The sequence below is a fragment of the Bos mutus genome, chromosome 7 (assembly GCF_027580195.1).
Source record: "Bos mutus isolate GX-2022 chromosome 7, NWIPB_WYAK_1.1, whole genome shotgun sequence".
In the NCBI taxonomy this organism is placed as follows: domain Eukaryota; kingdom Metazoa; phylum Chordata; class Mammalia; order Artiodactyla; family Bovidae; genus Bos; species Bos mutus.
In genome coordinates this window covers 19,026,202-19,048,475 of record NC_091623.1, presented here as the reverse complement: position 1 = coordinate 19,048,475, position 22,274 = coordinate 19,026,202, and the positions used below count along the sequence as shown (strand labels likewise).

The 22,274-nt window shown below is 39.1% G+C and overlaps 1 protein-coding gene across 2 annotated transcripts in view; it reads left to right on the top strand.

The window, feature by feature from the left end:
- Nucleotides 1–496: 496 nt before the first annotated feature.
- The window catches only part of TMEM161B (transmembrane protein 161B), a 75,208-nt gene continuing 53,430 nt past the window's right edge, over nt 497–22,274 (top strand). For both annotated transcript variants that reach the window (XM_005905816.3, XM_070373105.1), the window contains exon 1: nt 497–655. In XM_005905816.3, coding sequence (XP_005905878.1) covers nt 653–655 — 3 coding nt within the window. In that variant the 5' untranslated portion in view covers nt 497–652. The remainder of the gene's footprint in view (nt 656–22,274) is intronic.

Here is a 22,274-nt window from a genome sequence, read left to right as displayed (position 1 = left end):
ACTGCCCTGAGGAAGGATAGAGATGGAGGACCCACAAAGCAGAGAGCAGAGTCGACGCAGAGACGGGTCTGTAAGGATTCGGAGTCTCCCAGAAGGGACGGCCAGAAAAATGAGAAGGTAGAAAGAGAAAGAAAGGGCGTGGCTGAGCTAAGGCACTTTCCACGTCGTCTCAGCAAGAGCGCGGCTTAACCGGGGTTTTCTTCCGAGCGAAATCCGGTGGGTCTGGAGTCGACTCTCCCCGTGTCCACGAACCTGTATCTCCATCACCTACTAGGGCCCACACCACCCAATCTACCTCCGGATCCTCGCAGGCGCCGCACAAGCGCGCCGCCCACCCACCTACCTGCGCTGCGCCTGCGCCTCCCCCAACCCCGTGCTCTCAAGGTCAGCACCGCCCCCGGTCTCTAACCTAGCACCCACGGAAGTGGCAATAGAGGACGTCCTGCGTCGCCTCACATCTGCGTGGCGTGGGGTCGCCGGCGTTCGGCAGAGGGGAGGGACTTCCTGTCCCGCCGAGCAGAACTTCCGGCCGAGCCGGAAGATTCTCTCCCTCGCGGTGTCGAGTGGCTCCCGGCTGCAGGGTTGGGAGGGGAGGTCCAGGACGACCCCGGTGTACTCCTGGGCGTCGGGTCCACGATCTTTCCTTGGCGCCATGGTGAGTCCTCCTGTGAGGGCTAGAGTGAGAGCAGTGCGGGGGAAGACGGGGCCAGGAGGTTCTGTGCAGGGAAGCCGGCCGGGTGGCCAGCTGAGGATGGAGCGGGCGGGAGCAATGAGATGAGCGGTAGGGCAGGACCTTACCACCTTCCCCGGGGCGCTGGGGCCCCCGAGGAAGCGACGTCAGCCCAGCCCAGCCGCTGGATCTGTCCAGGAGTTCGAAATAGGTGGTCAGAATATTCATGGCCCCGTTCACTGTGGACGGCCGTGGGGTCAGGTGGTCCCAGGGTTGACCTTGCCCGGTTGATCACCTCCTCCCTCCTCTCAGCTGTAGGGCAGTGGCCAAGAACTTCAGATCTCAGAAATACTCCTGGCCTTTCCGGGTGGACCCAATACCTCCCCTTCTTATAAAGGATCAACACGTGTCACTAAAGAAACGGCCAAGTCAGTTTATCTTTCAGACTTGGCCCTTGGGAAATTGGAAAAGGTCTCAAAGATAAAAAAAGGTCTGGACTGAATAAGGAGGGTCTTGATTGGAAAGGAATGTTGCAGGGGCGTGGGCGAGGGAACTGTTGGAGTAGGGAGAGTACCCTGACCATAAGATCTGTAAGAGCCTCAAATATTAGGCAAAAGGGGTTTTCTTTTATGAGGAGGAGGAAACAAGGCTAGAAAGAACTGAGTGTGGGGAAGTGAGATGAAAGGGTAGTATGATTGGACTGTATATCAGAGAAAGTTTTACCCCCTAGACCAGACTTCTGAGGAAAAACTGTTGGAGGTGTATCCTGTTTCAGAGTTTGGGTAATATCTTGCTCCAGTTGCTCTATGGGGACAAGCGGTTCAGCTAGTCATTTTTAAAGCAAAGAATGGTAATTTGCAGGTGCTATGTCTGGCCTTGTTACAGGGCTTCCCAAGTGGCTCAGTGGTAAAAGAATCTTCTTGGCAGTGCAGGGAATGCAGGTTGGATCCCTAGGTCAGGAAGATCCCCTGGAGGAGGAAATGGCAACCCACTCCAGTATTGCCTGGAAAATCACATGTATAGAGGAGCCCTGTGGGTTCTAGTCCGTGGAACCGCAAAGACTCAAATGCCACGGAGCACACAGGCAGCCAATTCCTGCATCTTGCTTCCCTAAGTCTTATGGAGACTGTTGGTTCTTTGCAGTAAGCTGTTACCAGAAAGGTGGCGGTGGAAGGATTTCTTAACCTCTGTTGTTTTTCAGTATCACAGGGGTCGGGTTCAAAATTGTCAAGTTACTTCAAATCCTCGTCTGGAGGACGTTCTGCCTTGGAATTTGGAGTTTGCCGTATTTTTTTTCAGGGTCAAATGTTGACACTGTTCAGTTGTGTATGATAATTCACTTTTGAATGACTTACAGAAATGTAATGGATTGTGAAACAAAGGAACTTCAAAATAATGTGGTTCCTAATTATATCAGCCAACCTCTTGACTCTTGAGGCAGTAGTGGGTGTTTATTCTTTAAACCTCAGTGAATAGTATAATTTGTAATTATTAAGAGTTTTTTTCCCTTTGTACAGTGAAATTAGACAAAGATAAGGAACAGAAGGACTAGAATGACCCAAAGATAATGACTAGCCTAACCACCTTCCTCTCTCTCCCCAACCCCCAATTTTACAGAGGGAAAAATCTGAGGTTTAGAAAGAGGCAGTGATTTACCTAAAGTAGCAGTAGTTTGGCACTTTTTCATTTTTTAACATATCAAGTAGGTAGTACTTAGAATCTTTTGTCAGTATGTTTGGCCAAATCACAGAATGGAAAGCAGAGCCTTTTTTATTTTACATCTTGATTTTTTTGTTTTAATCAATATAAACTCATGATCCAGATCAAAAATACTGAGTATTGACTCGTAATTTTTTTTTTATGTTGTGAAAATGAATTGTTGTTGTTCACTCGCCTCATATGTCCAACTCTTTGTGACCCCCATGGACTGCAGCATACTAGGTCTCTCTGTCCTTCACCATCTCTCAAAGTTTGCCCAAGTTCATGTTGATTGCATCGGTGATGCCATCCAGCCGTCTCATCCTCTGATAGCCTCTTCTCTTGCCCTCAGTCTTAGCATCAGGGCCTTTTCCAGTCAGCTATTCACATGAAATGACCAAAATACTGGAGTTTCAACTTCAGCATCAGTCCTTCCAATGAGTATTCAAGGTTGATCTCTCTTAAGATTGACTGATTTGATCTCCTTTCTGTCCAAGGGACTCTCAGGACCCTTTTTCCAACACCATAGTTTGAAGGCATCAGTTCTTCAGTGTTCCACTTTCTTTACAGTCCAGCTCTCACAACTGAACCTGACCGTTAGGAGACCATAGCCTTGGCTGTATGGACCTTTTTTGGCAGAGTAATGCCTCTGCTTTTCAACACACTGTCTAGGCGAATAGGCCTGTTGCAGCTTTCTTGCCAAGAAGCAAACATCTTCCGACTGCATGGCCGCAGTTAGCATCCGCAGTGATTTTAGAGCCCAAGAAGAGTAAATCTGTCACTAGGAGTAGTGTGTAGTGTAGTAGTAAGTAGTGTTAGTCTCTCAGCCATGTCCAACTCTTTGCAACCCCATAGACTGGCCTGCCAGGGTCCTCTGTCTAAGAGATTCTCCAGGCAAGAGTGCTAAAGTGGGTTGCCATTCCCTTCTCCAGAGGATCTTCCCGACCCAGAGATTGAACCCCGGTCTGCTGCATTCTGGGCAGATTCTTTACTGTCTGAGCTACAGAGAAGTCCTGTAATCTGTCATTGCTTCCACCTTTTCCCCTTCTATTTGCCATGAAGTAATGGGGCCAGATGCCATGATCTTAGTTTTTTTAATGTTTAGTTTTAAGCTGGCTCTTTCACTCTCCTTCACCCTCATCAAGAGGCTCTTTAGTTGCTGTTCACTTTCTGCCATTAGGGTGGTATCATCCATATATCTGAGGTTGTTGATGTTTCTCCTGCCTATCTTAATTCCAGCTTGTAACTCACTAATCATGATGTGTTCTGCTGCTGCTGCTAAGTCGCTTCAGTCATGTCCGACTCTGTGCAATCCCATAGACGGCAGCTCACCAGGCTCCCCTGTCCCTGGGATTCTCCAGGCAAGAGTACTGGAGTGGGTTGCCATTTCCTTCTCCAATGCAGGAAAGTGAAAAGTGAAAGTGAAGTCGCTCAGTCGCGTCCGACTCTTAGCGACCCCATGGACTGCAGCCCACCAGGCTCCTCTGTCCATGGGATTTTCCAGGCAAGAGTACTGGAGTGGGGTGCCATCAGCGTATAGATTAACCAAGCAGCTGACAGCAGACAGCCCCATCGTACTCCTTTATCAGTCTTGAACCAGTCAGTTGTTCTATATAGCGTTCTGACTTGCTTCTTGACCCGCATACAGGTTTCTCAGGAGACAGGTAAGATGGTCTGGTATTCCCATCTCTTTAAGAGCTTTCCACAGTTCTTTATGATCCACGCAGTCAATGGCTTTGGCGTGGTCGATAAAACAGAGGTAGATGTTTTTCTGAAATTCTCTAGCTTTCTCTGTGATCCAGTGAATGTTGGAATTTGATCTCTGGTTCCTCTTCCTTTTCTAAACCCAGCTTGGGTATCTGGAAGTTCTTGGTTTGCATAATGGTGAAGAGTCCATAGAAAATTTACTAAAGGAATGAAGCTATGTTTTTACTATACTTTTTGAATATTACAGACCAACTTTAATTAAATAGATTTTTACACCATTTAGGTTGATTGTGGGGGAAAAGTAGATCAAACTCCTAGAATTGTAGGAATCCTCATGGCTTATTTTATGTATGTAGCATCCTGTTGTAACTTTACTGCTGGGATTCTGCTCAGTATGTTGGTTGTTAAAAAAAAAAGTTGTGAATCTCTGCCTTAATTGGAGTTAATGAGAGTTTTCTTTTTGGGAAATGGAGAAGGCTGTTGGGAAGAGATAATGTTTTAAAAGTTACAAATACATGACTAACACAGGGGAAAGAAATTCTGATGGGGGGATGGACACACATAATAGGTGGCTTCAACTGAGTTTTGAAAAGTTAAATTAGGACATTCAGTTCAGTTCAGTTACTCAGTCGTGTCTGACTCTTTGTGACTCCATGAACCATAGCACTCCAGGCCTCCTTGCTGCTGCTGCTGCTAAGTCGATTCAGTCGTGTCCGACTCTGTTCGATGCCATAGATGGCAGCCCACCAGGCTCCCCCGTCCCTGGGATTCTCCAGGCAAGAAGAACACTGGAGTGGGTTGCCATTTCCTTCTCCAGTGCATGAAAGTGAGAAGTGAAAGTGAAGTCGCTCAGACGTGTCTGACTCTTAGCGACCCCATGGACTGCAGCCCACCAGGCTCCTCCGTCCACCGTCCATGGGATTCTCCAGGCAAGAACACTGGAGTGGGGTGCCATTACCTTCTCCGGCCTTCTCCCTATCTATCACCAACTCCCAGAGTTTACCCAAACTCATGTCCATTGAGTCAGTGATGCCATCCAACCATCTCATCCTCTGTCGTCTCCTCCTCCTGCCCTCAATCTTTCCCAGCATCAGGGTCTTTTCCAATGAGTCAGCTCTTCACATCAGGTGCCCAAAGTATTGGAGTTTCAGCTTCAACATCAGTCCTTCCAATGAACAGCCAGGACTATTCTCCTTTAGGATGGACTGGTTGAATCTCCTTGCTGTCCAAGGGACTCTCAAGAGTCTTCTCCAACACTACAGTTCAAAAGCGTCAATTCTTTTGTGCTCAGCTTTCTTTATAGTCCAACTCTCACATCCATACATGACTACCAGAAAAACCATAGCCTTGACTAGACAGACCTTTGTTGGCAAAGTAATGTCTCTGCTTTTTAATATGCTGTCTAGGTTGGTCATAACTTTCCTTCCAAGGAGTAAGGACACTAATTCTTAATAATTAGGACACTAATTCTCAATTTAAGTTCACATAGGATTCACCTGTGATGCTTGATAAAAATGCTTATCTGGGCTGCCTTATTGAGGGAGTGGAGTCTCATAATTTAATTTTTAATGAGTTTTACAATTAAGTCTCAAACTTGTGGTCCTGAAAGCACTTTGAAGGAACTCTAATGCAGCCATTAGAAACTTTGATAGGGATATTGAGGTTTTTGTGATGAGTGATAATCATACGTGTGGTTTGTTTGATGTGTTAGATTACTTTAATGGGTTTTGGATTGTTGAACTAGCCTCAAATACTTGGAATAAATTCCACTTTGTTGCAGTGTATAATTCTTCTCATACATTGTGGATTTTGATTTCTTGGTATTTTGTTTAGGGTTTTTGCATCTATGTTCATGAGAGATATTGGTCTGTAGCTTTTTGTTTTTCCTTGTAATCCTTTGCTTGATTTTGGTATTGGGGTACTGCTCTTAGAATGAGTTAGGAAGTGTTCTCTCTGCTTCTATCCTCTGATGAAAGAGATCGTAGAGACTTGGTATAATTTCTTCCTTAAATGTTTGATAAAAGCAGCAGTGTACCCTACTGGGCCTGATGCTTTTTGTTTAGGAAGGTTATTATTGATTTAGTTTCTTAGTAGATATAGGCCTGTTCACATTGTCTATTTCTTGTATAAGTTTGGACAAATTGTATCTTTCAGAAATTGGTTCATTTCATCTAGGTTATAAAATTTGTGAGCATAAACTTGTTCATAGTGCTTCTTTATTATCCTTTTAAATATCTTTGGATCTATAGTGATATCCCCCCTGTCATTTCTGATATTAATAATTTATGTCCTCTGTTTTTTCCTTACTTGATAGGGCTAGAAATTTACTGATTTTATAGATCTTTTCAAAGAACCAACTTTTGGTTTCATTGATTTTTCTCTGTTGATTTCTTCTTTTCAGTTCCATTGAAGATAATTCATACTATTTCTTTTCTTTTGCGTACTTTGGATCTAATTTGCCCTTTTTCTTGCTTCATAAGGTGATGCCTTAAGTGATTTAAAATCCCTTCTAATACATGTATTCAGTGCTATAAATTTCCCTTTAAGCACAGCTTTTGCTGCATCCCATAAAATTTGATAAGTTGTATTTTCATTTTCATTTAGTTCATATATTTTCTCTTGATTTCTTCTTTGATTCATGTGTTACCTAGAAATGTGTTGTTGGGGCTCTGTTGTGTTTTGAGATTTTCTAGTTATTTTCTCTTATTGGAGCAGACATTGTATGATTTCTATCCTTTTACATTTGTTAAATGTTTTATGGCTCAGAATGTGCAATTTGAAGGGTGGTTTCTGGTCAGGTTTCATCAGTTTGCCACATGGTGGCAGAGATTTGGGTCTCTTCTCAATTCTCCGCCTTTTCCTCCACTTCACTCCTTTCCAAAAGAGGCTTAGTTCAAATAATAGTAGATACTGTTCTCTTGATTAGCATTTAGTTGGTTGAAGGTTGATTCTTGAGACTGATTTATGCTTTGGTCTCTGTCCACTTTTTAGATAATTTGTTTGCTCTGGGATAAAAACTTAAAGCAAATATAGTTGATTTTAGAAACTCAGAACATATTCTAAAGTGTTCGTTTTTTAAGAGAGAATTTATTATTTTCCTGTTATGGTTTTTGAACACCAACTTGCCCTGTTCTTGTTTACTCACTCAGTCATGTCTGACTCTTTGCAACCCCATGGACTGCAGCACACCAGGCTTTCCTGTCTTTCGTCCTCTCCCAAGCTTGCTCAAACTCATATCCTTCAAGTCGGTGATGCCATCCAACCATCTCGTCCACTGTCGTCCCCTTCTCCTCCTGCCTTCAATCTTTCCCAGCATCAGGGTCTCTTCTAATGAGTTAGGTCTTCGCTTCAGGTGGCCAAAGTATTGGAGTTTCAGTTTCAGCATCAGTCCTTCCAATGATTATTCAGGACTGATTTCCTTTAAGATTGACTGGTTTGATCTTGCAGTCCAAGGAACTCTCAAAAGTCTTCTCCAGCACTACAGTTCAAAAGCATCAATTCTTCAGTGCTCAGCCTTCTTTGTGGTCCAACTCTCACATCCATGCATGACTACTGGAAAAACTATAGCTAGAGGAACTTTGAAGAAATAAACCTGATTTGTAAATTTCGCTGCTACTCTTTGTATACTACCTACTCTTGAGTTACAGGAAAAGAAAATTTCTAAAGTCCCGGTAAAATGAACATTCTCTTGGTTTTAACTGAAATGATTGTCCCTTTTGTTTCACCAAACACTTAAAATTCATGCTCTTACCTCAAAAGTATTTGTTTAATCATTCCTTCATTGTCTGTTAAGCAGTATCTGTATGTCACATGCTGTTCCTGGCAACAGAGACATAACTTTATAAAACAGAGACTTTCTTGTCTTTATGGATCTTAGGTTATATTGAGAGTCTGATGATAATCAGTTGAGATATAATGTTCGTTAGCCGTGGTAAATACAATAAGAAAAGATAGAACAGAGTTAAGGGAATGATCGGGGTGGTGATTTTAGATAGGGCCTTCAGGGAAAGCACAGTGAGAAGGTGGCACTGGGACACCTTTGAGTTCAATATACCTGCTGTCTTTGAAAATCTGTTTATGATTGCACCCAAAGAAGTGTTGTAGTATTAGGTACAAAGTTCATAGTGTCTTTAACTATAGTGTGAATCTTTCAGTAAAGTCATGTATGATTACCTTTCCATATAGTGAACAGAAAAATGATAGAAATGTGTTTTTAAATATCTTACGTTAGTAGGTGATACTACATTTTACTTAATAGATTGCGTTTTTTATGCCACATACTTTTAGTCTTTTACGTTATTACAGATCTTGAGAGAATACAACTTGTTCACTCATAAGTATTCTGAGCTTACAGAGTATCTTTTACTTACATTAAATAGACTTAGTAATTCTGTTGTTAGATTAAATATATTTTGTGTTTTGACCATAAACAAAAGATTTAGAAAAACCTGAAATAATTTCAGCTTTTGATACTTCAGTATTGAAGTTCAGAGTCTTGATAGCTGATTATAGTGTTTTATTTATTTTTTAAAAGTTGTGTTAAAACCAACTGCTCAAACATTCATATCTTTAAAAGTGACTTTGGGAAGAGTACAATAAGTGTATGGCATTGAAAGTCTACTTGAACCAGAACTAAATGACCTCTATAGTTTGTTTCAAGGTCTGTGACTCTCAATATGTGGATTTGTGAATATTATTGATGTACTTTTAGTTGAATGTACATTGAGGGGATCAAGGAGGGAATATTCAATTTGTATGGAGTTTAAGAAGGATTTAACAAAGGATTGATTAGTCTTGGTCTTTAAGTGTAAGTAGAAGTATGTTTGAAGAAGGCAATGGCACCCCACTCCAGTACTCTTGCCTGGAAAATCCCATGGATGGAGGACCCTGGTGGGCCGAAGTCCATGGGGTCGCTAAGAGTTGGACAGGACTGAGCGACTTCACTTTCACTTTTCACTTTTATGCATTGGAGAAGGAAATGGCAACCCACTCCAGTGTTCTTGCCTGGAGAATCCCAGGAACGGAGGAGCCTGGTGGGCTTCTGTCTATTGGGGTCGCACAGAGTCGGACACGACTGAAGCGACTTAGCAGCAGCAGAAGTATGTTGGGTGGATAAGAAAGTGAATTTTAAGTACTTTTCCTTAATAGCAGTAGTAGCTACATTTATTTAGAGTTAATATTTATCTGCTCTACTTAACTAAACACTTATGAAGTAATCACTCTTGGGCTCCTACTATTTTTTTTAATCTCTATATTTTACCTACTTTTTTTTTTTAACCTCTGTTTTACAGATACAGAAATGGAGGCACAGTGAGATTAGAGTAGCTCACCCAAAATTGTATATCCAGCGGTGGTGAAATTTGACTTCTAAATCAGGCTATTTGACCACTGTACTGTTGTGCCAATTTTACTGTTTACCTTTGATAAATTTTAGCTTAATGAAAGGATTGAATTTCAAAAACATTCTCCTATAGAAGTAATACTATAATTAGTAATTATATTTCTAGAAAATCCTTCTAACCTATTTACTATCCAGTATCACATCTCATGGTATGAGAGAAATTAATTATTACTGTCATGAAAGCTGTAATGATTGGCATTTCTAACTCAGATGCTAAATACATCTGACTCTGCTGTAGTAAGTCACAATGAGGATTCCTTCATATTCCTTTTACCTTAACTGGCACTCCTTCACACTAGAGCATGAATTTCCCTTAGGCCTGGGGATGAACTTCCAGTAACACTGATAAAGTGAGGAACAATTAGAGAACTGGGGATAAGGACCTTTGGTGAATTGGGATTTCTTCAGTGTAAGCCTGCAGTGTTTCTTCCAGGTGTATCTCGTGTGTCACAGCCCACTTTTCCTGAGGGCTCTCAGGACTGGCTTGCTCCTTTTCTTTTCACTTGGATTACCTGCTGCTTACACCTAGAACTGGGTTTCCCCCTGGAGTTGCAGAGGAGAACGTAGTCTTGTAGAGTATCTTGCCTTCCTTCCCAGACGTTCAGCACGCTCTAGTAAACGTTTTTATTGCTAGTAGAATTTGCAGAAGTCACCTCCCCATGTAACTCCGGACTAACCATAAACTAGTTAGCTAGCTAGCTATTTATTACAAAGATTCTTTAGGGGAAAAAATGGAAGTCCTTGATGATAGTGATCAATCTTTGCAATAAGTTCTTGGGAGTAAGGAGGTTTGGATTGTGAAGGGATGACATGGAAATACTTAGGGGCCTTGGGAGACTTTTCTCCAACAATAGAAATTACTTATGAAGAAGAAAGTTCAATAAGCTCCATAGTATAAATATATGATTATAGACTGCCATCAGTTAATGTCACAGATAAGGCACTTCAAAGGCTATGGCTGTTTTTCCTTTTTAAATAACCTTAATACTTTTAATCTTTTTGATAAGTAATACAACCCTTTGAAATAGCAGTCTTGAATTGCTTATTTTTATGTATAGTTTTTAATGTCTGCCCTTTACACAGTGGTTTGCTGATTGTTGTTATCTTTGACCTGTTGATTGCCTCTGTTTGCCTTCATGCAGTGATCTGCTTAGAAAAAGCAGTGCTGGAGTTTCCTGCTTTCTTTTCCTAAAAGGAAAAGTCATAGTGAGGATTCTGCTCAACCAGAACTTCATTAACTTGAGTGTTTGTTAAGTATTTTTAAGTATTTTTCTCATTTCGGAAGATTTTGGCTATTTTTATGGTGAGTATAAATGACTGACTAGAAAACAGTTCTAGTTCTTTATGGTTTATGGGCATATGTATGTAAGTGTTCCATGATTACAATCATTTGCTTCTGGTTACAGGCTTGTTTAAAAGAGAAGCCATGCCTTTTTTTCCTCAAAAGTTTTGCTTTTATTAATAGCTAATTCATTAGTAGAATTTTACTTCCATTTAAGTTCGTGCCTGCTGCCTTCCTGCTCTGTTCCCTATTTTCTTAATTAACATTAAGACAGTGAAGCCTCACTGTATCATTTATTCCCAGACAGTTTCGTTGTTTGGATAGGTCAGTTGTTTCATGTTGAATATACTAATCTTTCCCTAATCCAATTTTTAAGACAGAAAGGAAGTTGAAAGGAATCTAGAATAGCTGCAATTAGAATTAAATGTCAAAGAAATAAATTTTCAGTCAGGAGGGACAGAAAAGAAAGCTTTGGTTAAAATTTGTTGTAGTATATGTAGTAAGTTTAACTGTGATATTTGTTCTTTAAAACTATTTTTTTATTTGAACTAACACTCATTTTTGATTTTGATAGTTTCTCAGTCATTCCCATCAGAAGTTGTTAAGATCATCATAGTTCCTAAAAATGTTTTCAGGTCATAAAGAAAACATTTAATAAAAGAGAATTGACCGCATAGCTGAGATAAATTTAAAAAAAAAGAGAGAGACTGAACTTTTGACATTCACAAGTCTCGTAAGAGAAATACTGCAAACCACTTGTTGAGATAAGAATGTTGGGCAGTGGGCTAGGTGTACTTCTTTACATTAACTTGGATGGAGCTCTGATTTCCTTTCAGCGCTCTTACAAATAGTAGCTCATTTAATTCTTAATGAGGAAAGAATAGTTATTTTTTCCCATTGGGAATGACTGCCTACCACAGGGTTTGATGGTGACTTAGTAATGGTAAGTATGTAACTGCAAACAATCTGTTGTTTATTTAATTGAAGTAATTGCAGTCATCATCAGTAAGCTCTTTCAGTATTTTGCAGATCATTTGCCAACTTGTCTTTTTGTAGATAAGGAATGAGTCCCAGAGAAGGTTTGTCTTGTTGCTGTGCTATCACCACTTAGTGACAGAACTATCTTGATTGTGATGTTTTATTACTCAACATATTAAAATATTCACAATGAAACCATTTTCTAACAGTTAACATTAAAGATGTTTTAAGTTTTCTTGACTGTTTTTTCTGCTTAAAACTTAGAGATAAGATGAAATTTTTATTTTAAATTTGTTTAATAAAGCTTTATTAGTGTATTTACAAAAGTTTGAAAGGAAGTATTTGCAACACATATTGCATTAAATTGAGAGGATTATCTTGTAAAACTTGCTACAAATCTTACTCTGAGGTATGCAGAAAACATGATATCTTTCAATCTTAAATAATTTTCTTCTTTATTGAAAATAAAGTTCAGTATTTGGCACGTATAGGAACATATGAATGTAGTGAAGAACTGTGGGCAAATTATGCTTTATCCTCTTATTTCATCTAAAAAGTAAATATTCTACTTTCTTTCCTAGGATTGGAGTTTGGGGCTGAAGAAGTGAAAATGAGATAAATGTAGTTCTAGAAGGGGAGAGACTGTTAGAAGGGGACAGCTGAGCACGATAAAGGCTGTTTTGGAATTACGCGTATGTTTTTTTGTAGCAAGGAAGGTTTTATGGAGAAAATGAATGTGAGGAATGAGAAATAATTAGTTTGAATAAGCAAGATGATTTGTAAATGTCGAATGTAAATTTATTAGTTTTGACTAATAGCTCTTTTGAATATAGATTATAAGGATATTGTTTATATTGTCAGAAAATATTCTTACGGTTATGGAAGAGTTAGCAGAATTTAGGGATGTCTTCTTCTATTGAACCTTTTGTTTGTTACTTATCAGTATTATAATAAAACATTTATGCCTTCTTTGGCTAGAGATAAAGTTGTTAACATCTTTAAAAATACTTCATTTTTCATCAACATTTTAATGACTATATGGCATTACTTTATATGAAATATTGCATAATTTATTCAACCTACTATAACTGGAAAATGATCTTTTAAGATAAACAACTATTAATTTCAACTCTAATACATTAAGATGTTTTCTAAATTATGTTTAATTAGAGTGTCCTCTGTTCTTGTGAAAAAGTATTTTTATCCTTGCCCTCTCTTTGTTGTTGATCTTCCACTTTGCCTTATCAGTTTATATCTTGGGGAAATATCTGAAGTTTTTTTCTAAGTTTAATCAAATTCTGAAAAATGGCTTTATATCATCACCTTTAGCAGAAAGTCTGGAGCTGCTGTTGTTGAATATAGTTATGTGAAATTCATGCATTCTACTATGTGGTTCTCACTAAGATATTTAGGGTGATATTTACCTAGGCATTTTATTGGTTTGTGGGTTTTGACCTTAGTTTTAAAGTACATTAGACATCTTATTCTGAATTGGGAGACAAAAATTTCTGCTTCTACTTTTTTACTTTAAGGAAATTTAAAAGATATTTTGTGGCACAAAACATTGATGTTTTGCAAACTGAACTTACTCTGTAAATGTTTAAATTTGAAAACCCGTGTTGAGTCCAAATCACAGTTGTTGATAACTGTGGTTTTCAACTCCCTTTCTGTCATTTTACCTTTACCTATATATTATGTATATATAATTCTGTTTGTAGTAACAGTTTGAACTATATGAAATTGCTGTTTTGTAGGTCAAAACAGTTGAGTATCTGATTTCATATGATTCAATCAATAAATCTGTATTAAATATCAATAGGTGACTTTATTCAGATTCTTCAGCCACTTTATAAAGTCTCTGAACCTTCCCCGCAGTCACATTGCCAAGATCCTGACCTTGGTGTGGTCATTTTTCAAGATCTCTCAAATTTTGTCCACTTTGGTGATTTTCTTTGGCTCTTTTGACCAGCTACCTAATTATCCTGCAGATTTAACCTTTAACTCCAGATCTTTTATTTCTCTGATGTTGTACCTAAAGCTTCATCTTTTAGACAAAGTTGTTTGGCAATTATTCATTCAATTCTCCCATTACATTTCTGTCAAAATTCTCACGACTTTTGAATTTCTCACAAAATTCCCTCCCTTCTTTTGTTTTATAGATCAGCTCCCCATCCCATCATGGTTTTTAGGGAACGATCTAAGGACTTTGAAATGATATATAGTGAGTTTTCCAAAATGACTATATCCAGTGGAAAGCAGGGCATCAGGAATTCTTGACCTGGTTTCCACCCCCTCCCCCAAGTTATGTAAACTCTAAAGACCTTGGTTTTTAAATTTAATACATCTCTTTACTTTTTTGTGTGCTTCTATTAGGTAAAACAAGGTCTCATGAAGTTTTACTTTCAGCTTAGGCCTTTGGTCTCATCTATTTCTGATTCTTAAACAGTATTCACAGTTAACTCTTGATTAGAATATTTAGCAGTCCCCTTATATTGGTTCCTTCCCTCTTGCCTTATGCATGTATATTAGCAGTCCCCTTATATTGGTTCCTTCCCTCTTGCCTTATGCATGTATATTTCCCCACTACATATATATATATATATATATGTGTATATATATATATTTATATATTTATATTTATATGTGAGCCATTCTAGTAACTGTCAGATTCTCCTCTTATTGCTTAATTTCTCCAAAGAATAATTATGCCCATTATTTGCATTTTATCCTTATGTAACCACTTAAGTGTAATCTTTACCTGCTTGCAGAGATGATTATTAATCTCATGCCTATTTCCTTTTTTTCCCCCTCTAAAAATGTTAATTTTGCTCTTGTTTTTGAAGTTGTTTTAGTTTAGGCTTTCATGATGTTTGTTGGACTGTTTCAGTGGATTTGTAATTTAGCTCTTTGCCTCCAGTTACTTTTACTCACCTCTTTACTTTTCCATGGTAGTAGCAGATTTATTCTTCCAAAATATATTAGATTTAGTTGCTTCCAGGCTCAGGATCTGGGACTTCTAAGTACCTACAGGAGAATCCATTGTGTGCAGCCCATACCACAATCTAGCCATGTGTAGCTCAGCTCATGCCATGTACATTCTTGGTACAAATTTGTTGTTGTTGTTTAGTCACTCAGTCATGTCCAACTCTTTGAGACCCCACAGACTGCAGCACACCAGGCTTCCCCTGTCCTTCATTATCTCTCGGAGCTTGCTCAAATTCATGTCCATCGAGTCTGTGATGCCGTCCAAACATCTCGTCCTTGGTTGTCCCCTTCTCCTCCTGCCTTCAATCTTTCTTAGCATCAGGGTCTTTTCCAATGAGTTGGCTCTTCACATTAGGTGCCAGAGTATTGGAACTTCAGCTTCAGCGTCAGTCCTTCCAATGAATATTCAGGATTGATTTCCTATAGGATTGACTGGTTTGGTCTTCTTGCAGTCCAAGGAACTCTCAAAAGTCTCCTCCAGCACCACAGTTCAAAAGCATCAGTTCGTCGGCACTCAGCCTTCCTTATGATCCAACTCTCATATCCATACATGACTACTGGAAAAACCATAGCTTTGACTAGACGGACCTTTGTCAGCAAGTAATGTCTCTACTTTTTAATACACTGTCTAAGTTTGTCATTGCTTTTCTTCCAAGAGCAAGCATCTTTTAATTTCATGGCTGCAGTCACCATCTGCAGTGATTTTGGAGCCTAAAAAATAAAGTCTTTCACTGTTTCCATTGTTTCCCTACCTGTTTACCATGGAGTGATGGGACCGGATGCCATGATCTTTGTTTTTTGAATGTTGAGTTTTAAGCCAACTTTTTCGCTCTCCTCTTTCACTTTCATCAAGAGGCTCTTTAATTCCTTTTCTCTTCTTGCCATAAGGGTATCACCTGCATATCTGAGGTTATTGATCTTTCTCCTGGCAATCTTGATTCCAGCTTGTGCTTCATCCAGCCTGGCATTTTGCATCATGTACTCTGCATATAAGTTAAATAAGCAGAGTGACAATATACAACCTTGACATACTCCTTTCCCAATTTGGAACCTGTCCGTTGTTCCATATCTGGTTTTAACTGTTGTTTCTTGACCTGCATACAGGCTTCTCAGGAGGCAGGTAAAGTAGTCTTGTATTCCATCTCTGAAAGAATTTTCCACAGTTTGTTGTGATCCACACAATCATAGGCTTTAATGTAGTCAATGAAGCAGAAGTAGATGTTCTTCTGGGATTCTCTTTGCTTTTTCTATGATCCAGCAGATGTTGGCAATTTGATCTCTGGTTTCTCTGTCTTTTCTAAATCCAGCTTGAACATCTGGAAGTTTTCAGTTCCCACACTGTTCAAGTCTAGCTTAGAGGATTTTGAGTATTACTTTGCTTGCATGGGAAATGAGTGCAATTGTGTGGTCGTTTGAACATTCTTTGGCATTGCCCTTCTTTGAGATTGAAATGAAAACTGACCTTTTCCAGGCTTGTGGCCACTGCTAATTTTTTCAAATTTGCTGGCATATTGAGTGCAACACTTTAACAGCATCATGTTTTAGGATTTGAAATAGCTCAGCTGGAATTCCATCACCTCTGCTAGCTTTGGTACAGATAGATGTATCTGAACTTGTATTTCTTTTCTTTCTGACAGTGGATACTACTATAACCTTGTTACATTAGTTTAGATGTCACCTCTGTGAACAAGTCTTTCCTACCTCCCATGTAGATTTATTCACCCCCTTTGTTGGAATGCATCCATATAATACTGGGCACTGACCTCTACCATATCACTTATCACATATTATTTGTAGGTGGCAGTGAAGGGTGGTTAACATTTTAAGAGTTTGATAAGATCAACATGTGATGGAAGAAGTTGTCCTCTCACCTTGAACTTAAATATGGATTGTTTGCAAGACTTAAGCTAGACTAGATTGTGGCCAAATCAATCATATTCACATGTCAAAAGATAAAGACAAATTTTTAGATAGGGTTTTGTCTAAAGAAGTAGGATTGGAAAGTAGTTTTGTCATTTGAAAGTCTAGAAAAACATGCTTTAAGAATCAGAATTGAACATAACTTACCCAGAACTGTTTAGGGTTGAGAGTATCTTATGCTCTAGACGACTGTTGTGTGTTCATCAGACTTTATCCCTGCCTGAGTGAAGTGTCCCTCAGTGCTGCCTTTTGCTCTCAATCACTCCTTCCCAAGCAGCCTGCCTGTTATTTGACTTCCAGTGTATCATTAAGACAGTAATGGAATGGCGCAGTTAGTGAACTTGAACATCTGATCCACTTGGTAACTTATGTTTCACTGTATATTAATTGTTAGAACTCTTAAAAACCTGATTATTGCCAGTCTGTCTGATGTAGATCGATTGTGCCAGAGAGACATGTTTTGTGTGTGTTCTGAATGGCTGAGGGCACAGCCTCAGTGGGAGGCCTATGGGAAGCTTGTCAATCCACTTCCTTGAGTTTCCTTCAGTCTGCACCTTTCCTGTCAGTGACTCCAGGGTTCTACCAGTCACCAAAACTAAAATATTTTTGTAAATACCCTTTGAAACATTCCTGTTTTATTCTGTAGTTGTTTTCCTTTTTCATGTTTCGTCATACTCAAAGTTGATTGGTTTCCTACTAACATACTTTTTAATTTTGTTCTTTCCTTCCTAGTTTCAACTGTTTCTACCTTATTAGTCTTAGGGTTGCTCAATATATTGTTATGTCTAATTTTCCTTCTATGTTACTTGAATTATTTTATTCTCCTACCCTTGATTGTTTAAAAGCCTTACAGTGCTATATTTGCAAATACCTCAGATCAATGCATCCTCTTGATTTTAAAGATTTTTAACAATCTAAAATTCTTCTTCATCTGATTTCTCACAGTTCTTTGTAACATATTGATGTCTGCTTTGGTTGAACTAAGTTCTTAGTGGTCCCATGGTTACTCTGTTCCCATTTGTCATTTAACCTGGAATTCCCTTCCTTGGTTTCATTTTAATCATCTACTCTGAAACTTTTCTGTACAATTTTTTGAATTTATATAACCCTGAACCCTTGTTCATAGTACTATGCAATTTTATGTTCCAAAATTGTCTTTAATATATTTGTTGTTACACTACCCTTAATGGCAGAAAGTGAAGAGGAACTAAATTAGCCTCTTGATGAAAGTGAAAGAGGAGAGTGAAAAAGTTGGCTTAAAGCTCAACATTCAGAAAGCGAAGATCTTGGCATCCGGTCCCATCACTTCATGGGAAATAGATGGGGAAACAGTGGAAACAGTGTCAGGCTTTATTTTTGGGGGCTCCAAAAATCGCTGCAGATGTGATTGCAGCCATGAAATTAAAAGATGCTTACTCCTTGGAAGGAAAGTTATGACCAACCTAGATAGCATATTCAAAAGCAGAGATATTACTTTGCCAACAAAGGTCCATCTAGTCAAGGCTATGGTTTTTCCTGTGGTCATGTATGGATGTGAGAGTTGGACTGTGAAGAAAGCTGAGCGCTGAAGAATTGATGCTTTTGAACTGTGGTGTTGGAGAAGACTCTTGAGAGTCCCTTGGACTGCAAGGAGATCCAACCAGTCCATTCTGAAGGAGATCAGCCCTGGGATTTCTTTGGAAGGAATGATGCTAAAGCTGAAACTCCAGTACTTTGGCCACCTCAGGCAAAGGGTTGACTCATTGGAAAAGACTCTGATGCTGGGAGGGATTGGGGGCAGGAGGAGAAGGGGACGACAGAGGATGAGATGGCTGGATGGCATCACCAACTCGATGGACGTGACTTAAGGTGAACTCCGGGAGTTGGTGATGGACAGGGAGGCCTGGCATGCTGTGATTCATGGGGTCGCAGAGTCGGACACAACTGAGCAACTGAACTGAACTGAACTGAACTGAATATGATAATCTTGGGTTTTAAGTTCTGTCAAGACGGTTTGTTTTGTAGTAATGTCATTCATTCATTCAGCCATGCTATGTTCCTTAGAATTATTCTAAATGTCATTGCTCTGAGTATTTGAGATACTTTTCTGTCAGAGGGACAGAAAAGTCCTCTGGCAAGTTTCTAATACTAGCCGGCAAGATATTGGATTAGGCAGACAGCCTGTATTTGTTAATTAAAGTTTTGTTTGCTTTTCCTGTTTATAGATATAAATAATTTCTGTAGTGATGTAATTTGAATTTATAGATTTTTAACATTGTTGGATTGAGACCCTAACTCACTTGTTACATGATGAATAGTGGTTGCTGCCTTTAGTGCAGGCCCTTCTTTCATACCTGAGCAGCTGTCTTAGTGCCGCTGGCCTAGCCCTCATCTAGTGTTTACAAGGAATCCAGAGTGACTTTTCTTAGGTTCTGATGTGGTCGTATGACTTTTCATGGGTTTCTTTATTGTTTTCAGGTTGAACTTAAGTCTGTAGGTTTTGCCCTTCAGTATCTGATTTTGACCTACTTGTCATCCTGTGTGAAGCAGATAGCACTGGTGATTCACCAAGCTGAGTCCACGGAGTCTTAACTTAGCCTTTACTTTCCATGACACCCTTTCACAGCTCTTGTCCCTTAGTATGCACTCTGCATTCTGGTAGAATCCTCTGCCTGTGCTCTCATCACTTTGTATTAAGAGTTTGAGCAAACTCCGGGAGATAGTGAAGGATAGAGAAGCTTGGCGTGCTGCAGTCCACGGAATTGCAGAGTCAGACACGACTGAGCAACTGACCAACAGCTATTTACTCTCCTGTTGGCCTGACTTCTCACTGGTGACAGGGACTGTGCTGTTTCTCCCTATTGTGTGCAAGTGGTTCAGTGCATGTAGTTTGTTGCCCAGTAAATGTTCATTGAATGCCCTGAAACAGAGGAAAAAACATTAGGTTGGATTAGGAATCTGGGTTCTAGATAAGTTTGTGACTGGGTAGTTCTATGGGGTTTGCTATTTGGACCCTGATAACCTCATTTGTAAATTGTTGGGAGATGGTTTGCTTAAATGCTCAATGTGTGAATTCTAAGTTTTATGTAAATCTAGATTGAAATAATGAAGTTCACACCTTCTTTTGTAGTATAAATTATTTCGGTGTCTCTAAGAAGTCTGTCTCAATATGTCTAGCTATCACTAAAATATGTAAAAAGTTAAAAAACCAAAAATGGGAAGGTCATTGGGTAATAGCCCCCCCCCCCTGTCTCATTTATTGGAGGGTGAGTGATAATTAAAACCATTTGGGGTGGTTTGAGTTCAAGTATGTTGCTGATATGCCTTCTGATTGTAAACAGTGTATACTTTGCTTTCAGTCTGTTTGTCAACAGGAGAGCTAGTTTAGTGAAATGAAACAAAATATCAACTCCACTGAGGTTGACATCATATTGTTCCAAGTTTGAATTTTAAAATTACAACATGTTTTTCTTTAGGTTGGGGGTTTTATTGTCAGTATTGTCAAGTAAGATAAAATACTGGTATTTGATATATTTTATTTCTCAGAGAATTGGCTAATTTACCTTGGTAAGAATTTTTTTAACCTACCCAGAAATGATTACTAACAAAAATTGAAATGATCATTCTTCTATAAACTAAAGGCAAATAACTTTTTCTTGCTCTTCATGGCCTCAGGTTAATAGATGTGGAAAGGTTGAAACCTAAGTTGCCCCAATGTTTCACCCTTCTTGGGAGCTTACGAGCTATTTCATAAATGACTTTTCCCAGTTCCAGTTATCAAGAGAATTGGAGCCTAGGGCAACCAATCTGGACAGAAGCCATCTCTTTGGTCAAGTTATTGTTTTGAGGCCCTAATAAAACCATTAAGGCCACTTGGCCAATGACCCATAAGGTCGTGCACTTAAAACTTCAGCCATGATGGACTTTATTGTATCGGTGCATATCTACTCAGTTTAATAGTTTTTTTGTGTGAAGTTTATGTTTGTTTATGGTTAAATTTACTTAAGCATTAGCTTTTAACTAAAAATAATGAAAGATATTCAGGGAATTTGGTTTTTACACTAAACATTTCAAAAATTCTGTTTTGTACAAACTTAGATATACATGGGCACTTAAGCTGGTCAGTGAAGGCAGGTTATTAGAATTTGTTTTTCAATTTCACATAAGTGTGTCTCAATTAATGAGTTGAATGTATTTTAATATGTTGATCCCTGACATGTACACTGTGATTGTCAGTTGTATAGCAATGTCTCAAAAGTTGATCTAAGTTTAGTACTAACAACATATTAAGTTGATAATATATAATTCTGTAAAATGGTTGTCATTTTGAAAATGTATTCCAAGGACTCTTTTCCAAATAAATATGAAAAGGATTAACTTTGGGGACATATTCCCCACATAATTTAAAAATTATTTCTCAAAAAAATTAGGTGGATTCTTCTATTGGGAAAAAACAACATTTTCTTTTAATCCACATATACAGTTACCCAGTGGCACCCCACTCCAGTACTCTTGCCTGGAAGATCCCATGGGTGGAGGAGCCTGGTAGGCTGCAGTCCATGGGGTCGCTAAGAGTCGGATACGACTGAGCAACTTCACTTTCACTTTTCACTTTCATGCACTGGAGAAGGAAATGGCAACCCACTCCAGTGTTCTTGCCTGGAGAATCCCAGGGACGGGGGAGCCTGGTGGGCTGCCGTCTATGAGGTTGCACAGAGTCGGACACGACTGAAGCGACTTAGCAGCAGTAGCAGCAGCAACAGCTGATTCATTCTTGGAAGGGTTTATTGACTTCTGTTAGAAAGTTGGAAGAAAACTTATATATTTAACAGTAAACAGATGAGGTTTTGAGAAAGTACTTTCAACTTTATTTTAAAAAGATGGAAAGGGCATAGTAAGATAAGTGAATAGAGTAAAGTTACATTTTTTAATGTTTTTTAGTCAAACATTAGCTACAACATTGAGAATGATGTTTGCCTTTCATGAGGTTGATCTCTTTAGTTCCTCATTTGCTTCAGTATACCATCATCCTATGAATTCTTCAACAATATCTTTAGCATACATTTTTCTTCTTACAACCAGAGATACCATTGTAATTTAAATCATTACCTTTTTTGGTGTGGATCATTGCAGAAGCCTAGTTGCTATTATGCTAGTCAATCCGGTTTGCTGATTTTTATTTGTTTTGGCCTTCACATGGTTTACATTCTTTAGTCCTGGTTTTATCAGCAGTATTTTATTATGCTCAGTGATTTGGAATAAGAGGAGAGAATTTGATAAGATGCCTTTTTTCCCCAGTTCATCACAGTCCATCATATATATATATATACACACACACACACACACACACACACACACATATATCTTGCAGATCAGTCTTTCTGAAATGCCATTTAATACCTGTAACGTTTATTAGATATGACTAAGATACGGTTTCTGCTATTAAGGAGCTTGCTGCTGCTGCTGCTAAGTTGCTTCAGTCGTGTCTGACTCTGTGCGACCCCACAGATGGCAGCCCACCAGGCTCCGCCGTCCCTGGGATTCTCCAGGCAAGAGTACTGGAGTGGATTGCCATTGCCTTCTCCATTAAGGAGCTTACACTCTAATAAATTGTTATATATGTTTGTGAGAGATTGTACTAGATGACCTTGAAG